The sequence below is a fragment of the Octopus bimaculoides genome, chromosome 7, assembly GCF_046866305.1.
Source record: "Octopus bimaculoides isolate indiv1 chromosome 7, ASM4686630v1, whole genome shotgun sequence".
NCBI classification, from domain to species: domain Eukaryota; kingdom Metazoa; phylum Mollusca; class Cephalopoda; order Octopoda; family Octopodidae; genus Octopus; species Octopus bimaculoides.
Window position 1 is genome coordinate 54,171,668 of NC_142934.1, and position 20,920 is coordinate 54,192,587.

A 20,920-nucleotide genomic window follows, 5' to 3' on the forward strand; every position below is an offset into this window, starting at 1 on the left:
TATGTATGTATTAATGGTGAGGTCGAAATTTTATATTCTGATTCCACATATTGTTTGGTGGTCATTTTGGTGTGAGATATAAATTAACAAATTTTAAAAAGTATGCGACCACGCCTACCACTCGCATAGCCATTCCCTCTAAATCTGCGTTTTGAATACTGAATATGTAAGGAAGTGTAAAGTTGTTTTAATGCTATTAATTTTGTATTGGTTAAATATTACCTACATAACAGTTTACACATTAAATGCAACCCCCACTACCACATGAAAACATGTTATTGGAATCGTTATTAATTTCTATAGATTGTTTTAATTTATTTATGAGAAAAGCCTGTATTCAGAAAAGCACTTTTAACGTAATATATATATATATATATATATATATATATATATATATATATGAATTGTTAATGACTATTATGATATGCAATAAGACAAAAGCTATGCACGAACCTCAAACGCAATACATGAATATTGAACACAATAAAATAAGCCTTAATACTATTTACTATAAAATTAAATGACCGTTGTCTTTTCCAGTTAAAATGAGGTACACTTTGTCTTGATTTCGAAACATTTAGTATGAATTTGTGCCTACTTTCGTAGCATATGTTGTCTTCAGAAACTTTTGTCACTAAATTGATAGTATGCTCGACTCAATGGCAATGACAAGCAAGATGTATTTGCTATGACAGTCAGACCTTTTTCTGCACATTTAATATGAATCTGTGCCTATTTTCGTAGCTTATTCTGCTTCAGAAACTTTTGTCATTAAATTGATAGCATGTTCGATTCAATGGCTATGACAAAGAAGAGGTGCTGGCTATGACAAGGAAGCGATATGGGCTATGACAGTCAGACATTTTTATTTGTTTCTCCTAACACGTACAGGTGCACGTATCAAACATTTCATTGAACTTCTCTAATTTCTTATCAGATCTACCTCCTCTTTGCTTGATAGGTTTTTTTTTTTTTTTTTAATTTATAAGCAGATTCAATCACTCTCTCAATCTTCAGAGCTGAATCCTCAAACTCATCATGAGGAAAATAAAATTTGTCCCATATTGTTTGTGTATCTGCAGCAACAATCCGGTAGGATACTTTCGCTCTGGGCGAAGTTTTTGATATCTCTTATTCACGTGTTTTTATTTATAAATAATATCGAAATAAATCCAACTTTGATGGGGTCAACGCTATAGGGAATTCTACAGGGAAATCCAAATGCCGAAGTATGGCTTCTACTTCTAGTTGCCTTATTTGATTTTGTACACGGTATATGGCATAGTGGTTAAGAGAGCGGGTTACTAACCCCAAGATTCAGAGTTCGATTCCAGGCAGTGACCTGAATAATAAAATAAAATATTCAGACAAATACATAACAAAAACACCAGGACTTACAAATATATATAACATACAGAAAATTGCACTACTGGGCACTGCACACATCCTACGCAAAACACTTTCAATACAGTAACCATAAGAGCATCACAGCAAACCGCAGCACATACCCAATGCACAAAGAGCTGCGCTCGGTAGTGAAGTGAAAGCACGTTATAAAAATAAAACTACTGAACAACAATAATAATAATAATAATAATAATAATAATAATAATAATAATAATAATACCTTAGGAATGAGAACCCAGGTACGAAACTTCCCCAAGTCACCCGATGAAGGCTGGAAAGCAATACAGCCAAACCATGTTAACAAAAAAGAGGACAAATATCCGTCAAATGTAAATAATATAAATAATGTACATAATTCTTCATCTCTTAAGTGTAGAACTATATAATTTCATATACTTAAATTATTACAGTTTAAAATTCATGTACGTATTTTTGTAAGATTATAATACAATTTAGTCTCAAATAATCTAAAAATACAACAGAAAATCATTTAACAAATGTATACATTTTCTAAAAAACAAATTCATTTAACATATATTGAAAGGTTGTAATTTTACCATGCTGTAGGTGTACCTACCTGCCAATTGTGTTACATCTCATTGTTTTTGTAATGTTTATTTATCATATGTTTTATACAAGGTCTCTACAGTGAAATACGATCAAATGTTTCATATCAGTAAGCAATTTAATATATATGTATTAGAGTTTATATGATTATTATAGAAAGTTAGCGTATTTAATAATGCGGGTGTATGCAAGTGGTACGTGATGGGCGGTCACAAAACCCGAAATTTTCATATATTTCATTCTATGCATATCGTAGAATTCAAGTTCCTTAAAAAGGTTTTTTCGACCCCACCCAACCTAATATACATCTATATATATGTATATATATATATATATATATATATATATATATATATATATATATATATATATATATATATATATATATATATATATATATATATATATATATATATATACATTTAAGGAATGGAGTGAACGCATGTTATAACTGCATACTTTATTCCGACATATGTTTCGAAGAATTACAAATTATGCCATCCATATGTATGTATGTATGTATGTATAGGGAAGAATTCACAACAAAAAAAACAAAAGCTGAAGACAGGTTGTGTAGACAATAAACAGCTGTATAAGTTTAAAGCTGGGGAAGTGAAAAAGTATATATATATATATATTGTGTATGTGTGTTTGTTGGTGTTTGTCTTTGTTTATTCCACCACCTATAACAGGTGTTAGTGTCTCTCCCTTCTCTCAAGTCTTTGAGGTATTGGAGACTATGATGGAAAGCCTTTCCTGTTTGTGCACAAAACTTTTGTAAGAAATATAACATTCAGAAGCTTAAGTAGGAATGAAATTTTCAATAATGTTGTGAGCAGCTTATTAAAGGCATACAAATTATTCTTGCTGCGGTTTCTTCATTAAAAAAAACAATTCCAGGCACAATTTCTTGAATACAAAATGAAAACCGGAATAATATATATGATGCACTGCGATTTTGATACAAGGAACTTTATGCTGCAAGAAGGTTCAAATATCATATATCACACCGAAACAAGTCCATCAAACTTACTCATAAATATTCACCACAGTACTGCTTGCAGAATATTAGTGAAATTCAGCTATAGGTACTTTGCTTATGTTCTGTTCTACCAAGCTGCATCAAGCATCTGATTCTTCATCTTCTTGATATGCACCTATCACTACACATAGCTTTCCATATATTGTTTTGTTTCTCTAGTCAGCGCAAACGTTTTTCGTAAGCGCTATAATTCCCTAGAATTATTTCAATATTTACTTGTAGTTTTTAAATAACAGAACTTTTGTTTTTAGTTCTTCAGATGAATCAAATAATTCTAAAAATACTTAACGTATCTAGAATTCCTCCCAATATAGTTTTAGTTATTGCCTGTTACATTACGATTGACTGACATCCTAAGTTTATTTTGAAGCATGGCCTTTCTTGTAACCGTTTCTCCGAATCGCCGGAAAAACTTGAATGTGAATGGCATTGTTATGCATTGTGGTTGCAAATTCAATAAGATCATATAAACCTTTGAATAGAGATGACAGAAAATATACAATATAAAATTTGAATAAAAATATTTTGTTTCTGTTTTGAAATAATGAAATCAAAATCTTTCTATTATTGCATCCTGCTTGTATGAAATGAAACATTTGTTGTGAAGTATATATAAATAATAACATAATCTTCTTCGCTCTTTAAAATGAATCAAATCGGGCGAACGAACATTAAATATCACTCAATTAAATTATATCAAATCATATTAATAATTCTAGAAGTGAACTTGCGCAATACTTGAAATTCGCGTATGACGCATCATTGAAGGCATGCATTTGTTCTTTGAAAGGGAAGTGAAGTAAATTAAATTCTGCACATAGGTTTATTTAAAATATTTTGAAATATAACGCCATTTCTGAATTAGCAAAGATTTTTAATGTAATTTCAGATTCAATAGGCTATTTGAATATTTAACCTTCTCCTGAATATTGTAATTAGCGTGTAAAAATATATTTTATTAATATAATTTATCAGTAATTTCGAAGGTCGAACATTTACATTTAATTTTCTTGTGATTAGTGTCTCACTGGTCTTTAGTGTAAAATAGTGCATATGATATATTTTCTATCTAAACTTCACACGCTCATCGAACAAATCATTTAAGCAAATAATATCCAAAACGCTGTATCTTCTAAATGATTTGTGCGAATTAACAATCTATATATTCCCCGAAGCAAATATTTATAAATTCAAAGACAACATTTAGCTTTTCCAAAAATTCATTAATTGCGATTAACTCAAAATCTATTACATGGTCTTCGAAATGTTCATAATTCAAACATAATAATCTTTGTAAGTTTATATTCAAATTAAGCATAAAATGAAAGAATAATGATTTTCTACGTACAAAAGCACTCTATGGCTATACACTGCATATTTATTTGTAAATGAATATAGTTATAAATACTGGCTTCAAATGTTGGCACAATTCCAGTAATTTCGTGAGAGGAGGTAAGTCGATTACATCGACCTAGAAAGGATAAGAAACAAAGTCGACTTCGGCAGAATTTCACTTCAGGACAAAAATATGGATGAATGAGTGCTAAGTACTTTGCCCGGCCTGTTAATATCTCTGTCAACTCGGCGCCTTAGAATTTTTTATAATTATTAGCTTCAAAGTTTGGCACAAGGCTAGCGCTTTTGCGGAGGCGTGTCGATTATATGAGCCCCGGTTCACAACTGGTACTTATTTCTCTAAAAGAATGAAAGGCGAAGTCAACCTCGGCAGCGCTTGGACTAAGTACGGGAAACGGAAGAGTTGCAGCTATTTTTCCTGACACAGTAAGGATTCTATCAGTATGCTGCCTTAGAAATTGTTAGAAATTTTGTTGAATTCAGGAATGTTCCTTTAATACTTAGTGTAGGGTCAAAAGAAGAAATGCTGAAGAAGGTTATTTTTTTCTCTCTTAAAATATAGGGTGTAACTGAATAATGGAAAACTTCAGTCCAGATACCAGTAACTTCTTTAATAAAATATCTTGTATGTTCTTTTTTAATTTTGATACATTTCGGGTAATCAGTTTTAGCATTATATATAAAGTTGTGTTGTGAAGTAGTGTATACATAAAAGAATTAAAGGTAATGCTATGCTACTTTGTAATAATCATCATCATCATCATCAACATTATTATTGTTATCATTATAATTATAATTATTATTATTATTATTATTATTGTTGTTGTTGTTGTTGTTGTTGTTGTTGCTGTTGTTGTTGTTGATATATATATATATATATGTATATATATATATATATATATATATATATATATATATATATATATATATATATATATATATATACACATTGCCCACGCACACGTACACGTGAACGTATGCGCGTGCGACACGTTTTCCTGCAGCTCAAAGCAGTTATATGTATATTTATATATTCACATACATACATAGTATGATTGTTATTTTTTCTCTTTAAAATCTACCAGGTTATAAAAGATTATAAATTGTTCCTGATCGTCGGAGTCCTGTTGGTTGTCGACGGTGTAATGTTAGGTACTTGGTGGGGCATGGATCCATTCCACATTGCAAGCAAAGAATTATCACATTCGGTAAGTGTTTGCATTATTTTTGGTGTTTCTGTGTCTTTTATCTTTTACATCTTGCAGTTAGTAGACTGCGACCATGCTGTGACATCGCCTTTAGTAGTTTTAAGTCGACGAATCAGTCTCAGTGGTCTTTATTTTAAAAAGTCCGGTATTTATTCTATTGAACACTTTTTGCCGAACCGCTATATTACGGGGGGCATAAACGCACCAAGACCTTTTGTAAAGCGATGGTGGGGGGAAACAATCACTGACAAAAAGACGCACAAACATGCGAGCGTGGACACACACATACACACACACACACATATATATATATATATATATGTATACGAAGGGCTTCTTTGAATTTCAGTTTATCTTACATGAATTAGATTGCAGTGATCGTAGTAAAAGATTCAGTAGTTTTTTTTATCATTTCAAATTGGAAATCGACCTTAAAAGACAAATCGAAAAATTCCAAGACCATTTATTGATAAAAGTAGCTATAATTCTATTATATCGAATTATATTTTGGCACAATACTGAAGACGTTTTCGTTGCCATAGCAATCTCATTAAGCTTTTCAGATATCTACTTCTCTAATATACTCACATACGCATGTACATAAATTATATATATATATATATATATATATATATATATATATATATATATATATATATATATATGTGTGTGTGTGTGTGTGTGTGTGTGTGTGTGTGTGTGTGTGTGTGTGTGTGTGTGTGTATGCGTATGTGTGTGTGTGTGTGTATACGTACATACAAATATAAATATATATATATATATATATATACACATATATATATATATATATATATATAAGTACATACATATACACATACAAATTACTTTCAACAGGCAGTTTTTGTACACTAGAAGAAGTAGTCAAAACGACCAAAACAACATTTAACGAAGAGAAACGTGTTAGCAGTCTCTTAATTATATGTTAGTGTTATGGCGCGGTCACTGAAGAAGGATTTCGCCTAGCAAATTATTTTATTTGCTAAAAATAAATTCTGAAACATGGATCAGAACGGAATAAAATAACACGTTAAAAAGTTTTTATTTTTCATTCCTTTTGAAGAATACTCTTAAATGTAGTTTTGGTCGTTTTGACTACTTCTTCTAGCGTGCAAAAACTGCCCGTTGAAGGTAGTTTTCTTTTGTGTTTAAATGCACACAACTTTATATTGAGAATATGTTTTCTATTGACTTTTCATGCATGCTGGGCCACTGGTGGTGAATTTTCGAAACTAAATTTACCACCCTATATATATTTTATATAGGGAGGATAAATGTACTAACTTCTGGTTGAATGCCTTCCCAGAGTGCCATGAACTACCACCAAAACTTTACAACGATGTTTTGCAGCATCCTAGTTTGATGCCCTCTTGGCTAATTAATAGTTTAACATTCCTACTTCCAAAAAATGAAGAAACAAATGAACCAAAAAATTATAGTCCCATAACCTGCTTAGCAACAATATATAAAACGCTAACATCTGTCCTGACTGAATATACCTATAGTCTTTTAATAGAAAGTAGCATATACCCTAATGAGAAGAAAGGATGTAAACGTGGATCTTATGGTTGTAATGATCATCTATTCATCAATAAGAAGAACTTAGAAGATTGTCACAAGCGACACAAACACTTGTCAATAACCTGGATAGTCTATAAAAATTTGTTGATAGGCTACCACATAGCTGGATTTTAAAAATGTCTGGAAATATATAAAATAACATCTACCCACCGAAAAGTTTTGTCTGTAAGTATGAGATCATGGAGAAACACACTGATTTTGAGCAGTGACTCGAATCTGTAAATGCTGGAGATGTAAAAATTTCATGTGACATTTTCCAGAGTGACTCGCTATCACCACTCTTCTTTTGTCTAGCCTTAATACCTCTCTCAAAATTGCTCAATGATGCACAGTAAGGTTACAAAATGTTTGCTACATGGATGATTTAAAGCTCTTTGCAAAAAATGGCTAACAACTCAAGAGCTTACTAGCGATTGTTAAACAATTCAGTGATGACATCAGAATGCAATTTGGCCTCGATAAATGTACAAAAGCTACTTTTATCAAAGGAAAAATTACAGAAACATCTAACGTTAACCTTGACCAGCAGAATGTCACAAACGAGTTTGAACCAGCGGAAAGATACAAATACCTAGGGTTACTTGAAGGGGACGGAATCAAGTATTTAGGGATGAGGGAAATGATCAGAAGAGAATGTTATTGCCGGGTGAGAACAATATTTAAGACAGTGCTGAATGAAAGAAACATGATCGAAGCGTTCACTGCTTTAGCCATACCAGTCGTGACTTACAGTTTCTATATCATTAACAGGTCATTTACTGAAATATGTAATATTGACAGAAAAATACGAAAACTGTTGACAATGCATAGAATGCACCACTCTAAGGCAGATATAGAACGTCTTTATCTGTCAAGAAAAGAGGGAGGCCGTGTAATTTTACAACTGGTATTAACAATGAAGATTGCCTCAATTGGCCAAGACACCTACCTGAAAAACTCTGAGGACTGGATGTTAAAACTTGTCTGAAAACATGATAGCAAGAACGCATCATACTAAGTAACAAAACATGCAAAGGAATATCTAAGTGAATTCCAAATAAAACAAAGTCCATAAGTAGACGTACTAGAAACAAGAGGAGAAAAAGTTAAGTGCACGAAACCCTGTGCTAAAACTACTGCCTTAGATATGCTGACTGATAAATGAAAAGAAAAACCTCTCAATGGCAAATACCCAAATACAGGAAATAATGCCGATGTTGACAAAGCACTTAGCCATCAATGTTTCATGGCTTCTGCCTTAAAATCTGAAACAGAATTGTTTATAAGAGCAGCCCAAGATCAATGCCTACCTAAAAGAAACTACCAGGCAAACATATTAGGGAATATCGGCTTCCCAACAAGTCGTGTATGGCAATAACAAAATGAGACCATTGATCATGTTGTCTCCTTGTGCAGTCTTCTTGGGCCTACAGAGTATCTCAACAGGCATGATAGAGCTGCACAGTATATTTAGTGGGTAATTTGCAAACACCTGGACTTGTCCTATGTTAAAAACTTGGGAACATAAACCACCTCTAGTGTTTGAAAATGATCACATCTCACTCCTCCAAAACTTCACCGTTCAAACTGACAGAGATAGATGCAAATATGCCAGACATCATCTTGAAAGACTTCAGGCAAAAATCATGCCTCCTCATTGATATAACTGTCTCAATTGATATAAACGTATCTGTCAAGATCTACCAAAAACTGATCAACTATAAAGACATTGAAATAAAATTTAGCAAAATGTAGAACCTGAAGACTAAAACAATACCTGTTGTCATTGGTGCCCTGGGAATGATATCAAAAGGGGCTGATTGCTACTTAGCTCAGATACCAGGAAACCCCAAAATGGCAGAATTCAAAAGATAGTGCTCATGGGAACTGCCCATGTCTTACGCAAAATAATTTCTATGTAATCTCAAATTTTAAAACAAACACGTAATTTTCTTATGGTTTTATAAACATTCTCTAGAACAACACCACGTACGAAACCAAATATATGGCACCCTAGGCATTACACTAACATGAACTACTAACTTGTTGTCTCTAGAGGTCTCTGGGTGAGACTTGGATCCAACTTGTATAAATGTAAAGGGAAAGTCAAACATAAACTTATGATAATAATAATAATAATAATAATAATAATAATAATAATAATAATAATAATAATAATGGTAATAATAATAATAATAATAATAATAGTAGTAGTAGTAGTAGTTGTAGTAGTAGTAGTAGTAGTAGTAGTAGTAGTAGTAGTAGTAGTAGTAGTAGTAACAATAACAACAACATGCATAGCAAAACAAATGTGCACTTGCTACTCTTGGCTCCAGCGTATGCCCAGTACTAAGGCAGCTGAAATATAGTTAACTTCAAAGGAAATGATAAATAGTAGTAGTAGTAGTAGTAGTAGTAGTAGTAGTAGTAGTAGTAGTAGTAGTAGTAGTAGTAGTAGTAGTAAATGCCCTGATGCAGCACTAGATAGTGACTCACATTGATTTTGATCTTAAGCAGAAAGAGTGGGGGAGCATCATACCCATGTGTAGAAAGGAATTATTTGGGGTTTGAATTGCTCACTTCTAGAAGTATGGCTGTTTAGTTCATCCCCCTTAAACAGACATTATTCAGGAACTTTTTGAGCGGGATGGCCTCCTGGACATGAAAATTCTAGCTGGGTCCTACTTGTCAGGTCATGCTCTATTTATCCTGATATGTCGCGTTCATATGGTTTTGATGTATGTGGCTGGTGTACCCTCATCAGACAAGTAGTTGTGATGGGTATATTGGGCTCTGTATATTTGTAACCCAGTGTTACTTTGATAACATACACTGCTCTCTCACTCAATAATAACAATATCAACAACAACAACAACAACAACAACAACAACAATAATAATAATCATAATAATAATAATAACGGACAGTAGAAATCAGAAGGGATCTTCCAAGGGGACTGCCTCTCCCCACAAGAAAAAGAGGGGGAAGAGGACTTATTGGATGCGAACACAGCATTAGAGCAGAAGAAAACAATATAGCATGGTACGTAAAAAATGCCAGAGTACCGCTATTATTAGAAGTAAGAAGGTTAGGCTTGTGTAGGATGAAAGATTGCAAAGATAAAGGACTGTGCATATAATTGAAAACGAATGAAACTGAAAATAGGTAGGCAAAAAAAAGAATGTTTGGGCAATTTCATAGGGATGATGAAGATAAGACAGACAGAGATAAAAGATGACTGTGGATGACTAAAAGTGATTTAAAACTAGAAACGGAAGTTCTAATGTGTGCTGCTCAAGAGCAAGCACGAATGCATCAATTACATAAAATACAGAATAGACAACACAGCAGAAATTGATAAGAGCAGAAGTTTTTGACAAAATGGTGAAACCGTATGGCATATTACCAGTCAATGTACGCCACTAGCGCAGAAGGAATATCAGAGACACCACGATTATATAGCAAAGCTTGTCCATTGGACACTTTGCAACAAATATGGACTTGATAGAGCACAAAATTGGTACGACTACAAACCAGAAGGTATCCTCGAAAATGATAATGCAAAGATACTGTGGGATTATTATGATTAAGTGCGACCATGAGATAGAAATTAGGAAGCCAGACGTAATCTTCATTGAGAAAGAAAGCAAATTATGCTGGATCATAGATATAGCATGCCCATTGACAACAAGGTATGCGATAAGTAAGAAAGAAAAGTCGGATAGATATGACAGGTTAGCTTAGGAAGTTAAGCAGTTATGGTCGATGAAAAAGGTGGTAGTAGTACCAATAATTGTCGGAGCCTTAGGAATGTTCCAAAAATTCTTGAGAAGTACATAGAACAAATAGGGGCTGCAATAAGGGTAGAGAACTTGCAGAAAACAACACTGCAAGGAACCGCTCGAATAGTCCAGGTGGTGCTCGAATACTCCGGGTGGTGCTCGAATACTCCGGGTGGTGCTCGAATACTCCGAGTGGTGCTCGAATAAAAAAAATAGTGTTACCTCTTTAGTTCACTGGCAATGAACAGCTGCCACCATTGTATATTTCCAGCGTTAGAAGTTGCGCAAAGGCAGCAGCAACAACAACAACAACAACAACAACAACAATAATAATAATGATGATGATGATGATAATAATAATAATACGAAGAAGAAAATCAACAGCAACAATTTAAATATAATTGAATATATATGTGTATGTATATATATATATATATATATATATATATATATATATATATATATATATATATATATATATATATATACATATGTATGTATGCATAAAATTGTTCAACTCCTCTACGTATTGTACTGCATGATTTTAAATTTCATGGTTTTATACATTTGAGATTAATATAACGTATTCGATGTCTTAAGTAGGTATAACATTGAATGAACATACATGTCTTGAAATACAAAACGACCGTAGACAGATAAATTACATTAAAATAATATGTCAGGGAGAATGGTGAAAACGTTTGTTTATAGAGACATTTTAAAAACTTTATAATAGTTGAATAAATATCTTTAATAGAAATTTGGTATGTGAAAATAATTCAACCATAATTTTTATGTTTAACGATAGAAAGGATATTTCTTAAACTAAATTTATATATGTATGTATGTATGTATATATGTATATATATGTACATATATGTATATATATATATATATATATATATATATATATATATATATATATACATATATGTGTATATATATATGTATGTATATATATATATATATATATATATATATATATATATATATATATATATATATATATATATATATGTATATATATATATATATATATATATATATATATATATATATATATCTATCTATCTATCTATCTATCTACCTATATATATATATATATATATATATATATATATATATATATTATAAGGTTTTTAAACTTTTAAATTTTCATATTCAAAAGAGACAGAGACTTCAAATTCGATATCGAATTTGAAGTCTCTGTCTCTTTTGAATATGAAAATTTAAAAGTTTAAAAACCTTATAATATAAATATAAACTGTGAGAACGACCCTTAAGGAATCTAGTTAATGATCTTCTAAGGTAAGTTCTTATGCTATATTGGTAACGGTTGCTACATCCTCTGGGAAAAGTATATATATATATATATATATATATATATATATATATATATATATATATATATATATATATATATATATATATATATATGTGTCTATATATATGTATATATATATGTGTGTGTGGGGGTGTGTGTATACATACACATATATACATATATATATATGTGGGGATACCAAACAATAACAGGAGACGTTCTCTGTGGACAAACTCTTTGTAGCTCTGGCTTCCGTTGCTAGAAGCCAATTGATGAGTCTATCGGGTATCAGTCTGCCAACCGGCGTCATCCTCTCTTTTTCTGCTGCCACGTAGTGCCTCTTTGTTTTGCTGTGCTTCTCCACTGTTCGTCGATGTTTGTTATAGCTGAAACGAAGGAACACCGTGTTTCCGTGAAATTCTGTTTTCAGTCGTCATGCTTCAAACAGCTTACAAGGATGCTACCATGAGCAAAACACAATGTTATGAATGGCTTCCATGCTTTAGGAATGGTCACTTGTCACTTCAAGACCATCCTCCTTCAGTACGACAGTCGACTTCGTGAACGGATTAAAACATCATGTAAATTCATGAACTGATTTGACATGACTGGTGTGTACTTGAACTACTGCCAACGAATTTTGAGTGAAGAATTGCGAAGGAAAAGAGTTGCAGCAAAATGTGTGCCTCTCTTGCTCACGGACTATCAAAAGAAGTGACGACAGAAATCGTGTCGTGAATTGAAATAAGACTTGGAAGTTGATCCGGACTTTTGTCGAAGGTCATCACTTGTGACGAAAGCTGGTGCTACAGAATTTGCGGATGTGGAAGACGTGAAGAAACAGAAAGGACGTGGACGTTAAAATGCATCACTTCGCAAGAGTTCCAGCACTGCTTTGTATAGTGGACATAAGCATTCCTTCAAGTGGAGAATATTTTGAAGGCGAAAAAGTGTAAGCATATAAAAGTAAATTTATGAAATAATATTGCAAAATTCCGGTCTTCTTTGGATAATATATATATATATATATATATATATATATATATATATATATGTGTGTGTGTGTGTGTGTGTGTGTGTGTGTGTGTGTGTGTGTGTGTGTGTGTGTGTGTGTGTGTGTATGTGTGTGTGTGTAATTAAAACCTGTTTCATTCGTCCCCATGCAGCTTAGTTTTATTGTTTCCTTATAGAAACCTACTTTGTCAGCTACAGATGGCCAAGTGCTGTGGTGCAGGTAATCCAAGAGTGCCTACTCGGAATTTGGACTGGTCTTGCTCTTAACACAGAAACAGACACACACAAAAGGAAAGGCACATACACTCGTACACATGGCCATCCAGATAAACAAGCCCATATACATACATTCACATATAAGTACATAACTTATGTTAAATAAGCAGCCACGCGCACAAGCACCTGTACATGTGTCTTAACCACGTATGTGCAAATATGCACACGCGAATCCGCTCACAGAAGGCACTGATTCAGATGAAGCTGATATACACAGCTGACACTAACCTCCACATATACGTACATGCCGATATGCACAGGGATCCCAACCTACACACACTTTAGAAAATACCTATATGCATACGAGCAAGCTGATGCTATCATCTTTGTTGAGACACACGCTGAAAAGCACGCAGCCCCACATTCACACATTGCAGATTCACATGCACAGGCATCAGACATGCACATGCAGGCACAAACTAAGGTTCTATATGTACGTACGCACATACACACACGACTCAGAGGTTTCAGGTAATGCCGAGTAAGTGCTATAGATAGAACATAGTTGTGCTCCAGGTTCGGTCATTATGCGAACAAGAGGTCCAACGTAGGTCATATATCAGCGTGTGTACATAAGTATTTATATTTCGTAATGAGATTATAAAGCAAGGCTGTGTATAATTTATAACATTTATAAAAGTTATAAAATATGCGCAGCCTTGGTATTTTTTCTCTCATTACGAAAAGTAAATCATATATATATATATATATATATATATAATATATATATATATATATATATATATATATATATATATATATATATATATATATATATATATATATATATATATATATATATATATATATATATATATATATATATATATATGTATGTATATATATATATATATATACGGGAGGCCTCTTTCAGTCTCCGGCTATCAAATCCAATTCGAAGGCTGCGATATGCCGGAACCAATAGTAGAATACATATGCCATTGGGACTAAACTTAGAATCATATGGTTGGATACGAAACAGTTTGCCACACATCCACATCTTATTATAAATTTTAAATCATAGAGTTTGCAAAATAAAAAGAAAACTGTCATTTAATTTATGTCTTAGCACTCAGGTTCCGATGGGTTAATTTTCAGTATATGAAATATCTGCAATATATTCACAACTTCCTTTTAAAATTTCGTAATGGAATGCTTTCGGACAGTATTATGTGCACCCAATTATTCACTACAAATTTCAATTTACTATGTACTCCATCGCTTTCTATTACGTTAACATTGATGTGGGTCATTTAATTATTGTGCAAGTTAAATAGTTAAATTTCTTTCATTATTAGAAGATAACGAGATCTTGGTGCACTAAGAGAATACATAAAGAAAATAGCTCGCGGAATTACAATTCCATACATTATTCCGTAATTTCATTTCTTCGTTTTCAATTATCATTATTATTCTTACTATTATTATTATTAAGGCGATGAGCTGGCAGAATCGTTAGCACATCGGGCGAAATGCTTAGCGGTATTTCGTCTGCCGCTATGTTCTGAGTTCAAATTCCGCGGAGGTCGACTTTGCCTTTCATCCTTTCGGTGTCGATTAAATAAGTACCAGTTACGCACTGGAGTCGATATAATCGACTTAATCCGTTTGTCTGTCCTTGTTTGTCCTCTCTGTGTGTAGCCCTTTCTAGGCACTAAAGAAATAAGAATCCTTAGCACGTAGGACGAAATGCTTAGCGGCATTTCGCCTGTCGCTACGTTTTCAGTTGAAATTCCGAGGTCGACTTTAGCGAGTATCTTGTCGGGGTCGATAAATTAAGTACCAATTACGTATCGGGGTCAATCTAATCGACTTGCCCCCACCACAAAAATTTCAAGCCTTGTGCTTAGAGTAAAAAAGAAAACATTAAGTACTAGTGAAACATTGGGGTTGATGTTGAAAGGATTATAATTATTATTATTCGTAATGCATTTTCCCCATTACTTTATCAACATTTCATGCTTTTCTTTTCATATTTTTAATCCGCCTGTTGCATACTATCTTCAACAACTATTTTTCCCTTATTAATACACCTTTGTGCAGCTTCATTTCTTTTGTAATTCCTCATGATATTGGCGTACGTCTTGTGCAATGATATTGGCGTACGTCCCCTTCATATACCCCTAGTTATTTGTAGCTCTCCAGTAGTTTTAACTCCGTTATGGTACTTTACTGGTCAAGATTAACATTATGTCATTTTCCTTTTGTTAAATGTAGGTTTTGCACATTTATTGAGGCCAAATTGCATCCTGATGTCATTTAACAATCGCTAACAAGCCTTGTATTTGTTGGTCATTATTTACAAAGGGCATTAAATCATCCATGTAAATGAGATGATTTATATTTTCATCAAATATTTTATAACTGTATTGTACATCATCGAGCAATTTTGAGAGGGGCATTAAGGCTAGACATGAGGTGTGGTGATAGAGAGTCACCATGAAAATGCCACATGAAATTCTTACATCTCCAGCATTGATAGATTCATTGTCACAGTTCAAAGTCAGAGTGGTTCTCCATGATCTACTTACAGACAAGAAGTTTCGCGGTGTAAGTGCTATTTTATACATTTCCAGACATTTCTTAATCCAGCTATGTGGTAAAGTATCAAAAGCTTTTTTATAGTCTATCCAGAGTATCGACATGTTTTTGTGTCGTTTGTGACAGTCTTCCAAGATCATCTTACTGAAGAATAGCTGATCTTTACAAACATACGACCCACGTTTACATCCTTTTTGCTCATTAGGGAATATGCCATTTCTCTTAAAGAAAGACTATAGGTTTTGGGTTCATTTGTATTTTCAGTTTTTGGAAGTACGTATTTTACACCAAGAAGGAATCATACTAACTTATTGCAAAACATTGTTGTAAAGATTTGTTAGCAATTCATGGCTCTCTGGGAAGGCATTCAATCAAAAATTAGGAATTTTATCCTTTCCTGGAGACTTCCATTTGCCTGATTTCCTGAGAGCAGATCTTACATCCATTACCTTGATACCCACCCATTTTTCTCTTCTAAGTTGTCGAAGTCTAGATACTCTATCATTGAAAAGGGCGTTTTCATTGTGTGTTTCTCTTGCCAAAATTTGTTTCTAAAATTCCTGCACTTCTTCTTTTGATGGGACAGACCTTACTGTAACTGGTATTTTCCCTATCTTCCTGTGAAAATTTTTGGGGCTATTTTTGAACACGTTGTTGTTCTTGAAGAATCTAACGCGCTTTTCGTACCTTGCTATGCGAGCAAATTTAGCACATACTTTTGTTTGATAGTTTTTAAGGTGGTATCAATTTCAAGTATGGTTTTCATATTATATTTTTTTCTTTAATTTTAGGATTTTCATTGGTTTGATAGTCTTGACAAACTTAGAGTATTTTATACATTCTATGTCAAACCTAAGTAGCTGGATTTAGTGTTGAAACCGCTCTTTTCAAGTAGGCTTTTTCTGGGAACGTTGTGGTTTTCTAATCTTTTCACCACATAGAATCGTTGATATTTTCGCGGATGCAAAGTTCAGGTGGTTGAGATCTGTAATATGAACGTCATTAGCTGAAATTATAACCGTAAGTTCCAAGGCGGATTTTACCAATTACTTTCAGGTTTTGTTTATAATTGTGAATTTTTGGGAAAGTGTCGCGTTCATTCCTTATAATTTCTTTTCAGCCATTCAATCATGATTTGATTTTTTAGATCATGTAGTTCTGTTGGGTCAATTTCTGTGTGACTTACTTCATCTATTTGAATTTCGTCTGCCTTAGTATTTATGGTTGGTTCAAAGAGTATTTCACTTTGCTTATTAGTTATATAAACTCTTTCAATCATGATTGCATTTTCATCTGATCTATAATTGTTTCCTTTATGGTATCTTCTATAGCTGATCTATAATTGTTTCCTCTGTAGTATCTTCTATAGCTGATCTATAATTATTTCGTCGATAGTATCTTCTATAGCTGATCTATAATTATTTCCTCTCTAGCATCTTCTATAGCTACAACTTCGTTCCATTTATCCCTAACTGATTGTTTAATTTGGTCATTCAACAATTCACTTAGTAATTTCTTTTTTAAAATGTTTCTTCTGGCGTTGGTTAGTTTGTTTCTATAATTGTAGGGTCTTACTTCAAGGTATTTCTGTCTCCAGTCTAAGTAGGTTTGCACAGTATTAGATTTATTTGTGGGGAAATAAATGAAATGATAAAAGGACTTAAGAACTTCTTTATTATCTCCCATAGACCATTTTCATTCTTTTTCTTTTGGTTACTTGAGGACGAGCTTGGATGGCCAGCTGTTGGAATATTCCGGTTATGGGGTAATTCCAGCTCCTGTGTTTCGGGAAGATTTCAGCCAGTAGCTGATTTTTGGTACCCGATCTAGTTCACCCTTCGAGTACGCGGTCCTTCGGGAACCGGGTGGCGGCTGATCACGTTTGAATTTTCTTTTGTTATCATTGAGGCATGGGAGGTTGGACGTCGGATCTGTCCTTTTAGGGCTAATTTTTTCAGACGTCACCGCCTCTGAGTTCTCTGAGTGCAAACATAGCTCGTAAGGTTGCTTTCTATGGCTAATAGATCTGTATAAGTCTGTATATTTTGCATTTATACATTTATCTCCTGGCATAGATTTTTGTTATTTTTTAAAACTTATGAATTGTTCACTCTGTGTTAGTTCGAAAAATATGAGAATTGATGTGTTTTGTTTTTCGTGTTTTTTCTTACTTCGTTTGTGACACGTGCTTTCATATATGTGTAAGTGTGCCCTATAAATTTCACGCAGCTGTGTAAACATTGGGATCAATGTGCATTCCTATGAGTATTAAAATGTATATATGATGGTGTATACATTCAAGTGCATGCGTAATTAATCATTGTATGTACTTACTGTTCTATTCCATTTATATTTTATAATTTGTAAACTTTCCGATGTTGATTTCGCGGTTGTATTTCGCGCATATTTCACTGAGACACCGTACATAGGAGAAATTGTGCATGGTATGGCAGTAAAATTTCAGTTTTGTGACTAGTTTTGTTACAAGGCCGCTTCCATCACGTCTTCCACAGGTTCCTTTATCGCATTCCCCAGATGATATTGGTGTAGATTTGTTTTTGAATGGAGAGCCCAGTGTAGCACATCCATGTTGTTTTTGTTGTTGTTGCTGTTATTATTATTATTATTATTATTATTATTATTATTATTATTATTATTATTATTATTATTATTATTATTATCATTATTATTATTATTTTCAGTAGTAGTAGTAGTAGTAGTAGTAGTAGTAGTAGTAGTAGTAGTAGTAGTAGTAGTAGTCCTTCGTAACACAGTGTAGGTAAAAATGCTCGGAGTTTTCAGTCATCTGTCAAGTAACAACAAGGACCTCAGACAGATAATGCTCCCCTTAAAATGTGCGCTGTGCCCAATAGGGCTGCTTTTTTCAAGACATCAATCTTTTATAGGATTTCCAGTTGCCTTAAACAGTCTTGAAGCTTCAATGTGATTGAGCCTAGCGCTTAATTCCTCACTGGTATCACTTTTACATTATCCTTTCGCATTCCAAACAGTGTTGCCATTTTTACTTTCACTTCGGAGTACTTGATGATTTTTCAACCTCTTAACTCACAACATTTTTTTCGTTTGGTATGGCTACATCAATGATCTGACAGTATTTGTCTCTAATATTCAATATGACATTATCCGGCAAACGGTATTCGATTACATGATCCGTCTGAAAATCCTAGTCCCAGAGTATAACTTTACTTGGTACATACTCATGCCAGTTCTCTGATACTTCATATTGGTATTTACGGCATAAGAACCAATGAAGGTACAGACATTATCGTGGTGGGGCTTTTTTGTGCAAGGCTCTCACATCCACTTACTAAGTAGGTCACATTTTCCACATTCTTCCCGCAGAGTCTGCAATTCTGGGTGTCAGAAGTTTTATAGATTTTATACTTCACTAAATTGGAGATATGGTCCTCCTGGGATATTATATAAATTTTTCTGTCGTCCCTTTCTTATACCTAGAGTATCCATATTAACAGGAACAGTTCTCGCTTTGAGATGCCACATCTTTTATATTTCAATTTCCAGGTACTTATATTTACTTGACACATTCCTTTACAGATATATTTTTATCAGTGGAAACACTTGGTCTACAAGTATTTTCCCCCAGTTCTTAATGACTATGTCTGGTCGGTTAGCCTAGATAGTTATGTCGGTGTTGACTGGAAAATCCCAGAAGATAGTGACATTTTTACCTTCACTGACTGGCTCTGGATGATGTTCATTCAGGTAAGCAGGAGTGCTGATTTTGTAGTGTTTACATATTTTCCAATATAAATACTATCCTACCCTATGATAGTAATTTGTGGTGCTGGTGTCAGCATAGGATATCGTGCGACACGATGGTGTATTGTTTCGTCAAATGTATTGCAGAATTTACATTTAGGATCGGAAGCATTTTGGAGATAAGCAAGCTTTGATCTTGTGCCGATAATGTGAAACCTTCAGTCTTTGCTTTCAGTCCTGAACTTCTCAGCCACTGATAGGTTATTGCTTGGTCTACATCAGCTTGGCGCCTGGCACCTAGAATGTCATCAAGCGTTCACAACCCTCTGTCTGTCGGGGAATGGGATGGGTGGATGTTCCGCTTTAGAAATTTATAGAGGATTGGTGGCGGAGAAATGCGACAAGGTTCTCGGGAAAACTCTGGGCTAGTCTGTTTCGAAGGACTTTCCCGTCGGGAAATATCATGGATAAGTTCCAGATGTACTTGGCCTGGCAGTGCTACCTGGAGACACTACTGGTTCGAGATAAACTCTACATGCATGGATATGCTATCAGACGGACTTGTCCGTGGTGCATGCAGAGTGACGAAACCGTTCTGCACGCACTCGTTCAGTGTCCGGGTATTACTGACTTGTGGGGATATTTTGAACAGCTACTGTAACGTGTGGGACGGATCTGCCTATCGGCAGAGTGATACTGGTTATGATCACACCGCCGCCATCCTTCAATCGAGCAGGCAAGGCAGTTTTCCTTTTCCTGGTGGCTGTGACGAAAGAGGTTGGTTGTTGAACATGGCTGAATGGCATGAGTACAAATACATTCCTCTTTCATAGAGATCTCACTGACTTCTTCAAGTTTCACTGGAAAAGGAAACTGAAAGTGGAGAGGGACGTGCTGTCCTCGAGTGAGTTTATTGAAAGGTGAGTGAAAGTTGCGAAAATGGCGACAGTGGATTGTACCTCACTAAGTGTTGACATGTGAGTCGGAGAGAAGGAATTGGAAAGGGCACTTGCTCCTTGGGTTTCAAAGAAATCTTGGACAGTAGGGTTCCTCGATTATCTCTAGAAACCTTCCTGCATCAGGA

General features: G+C 33.9%; 1 protein-coding gene across 2 annotated transcripts in view; it reads left to right on the plus strand.

The window, feature by feature from the left end:
* Window positions 1-20,920, plus strand: part of LOC106873978 (gamma-aminobutyric acid type B receptor subunit 2) — a 1,140,241-nt gene that overhangs the window by 854,556 nt on the left and 264,765 nt on the right. For both annotated transcript variants that reach the window (XM_089355293.1, XM_089355294.1), the window contains exon 13: window positions 5,458-5,580. In XM_089355293.1, coding sequence (XP_089211419.1) covers window positions 5,458-5,580 — 123 coding nt within the window. The remainder of the gene's footprint in view (window positions 1-5,457; window positions 5,581-20,920) is intronic.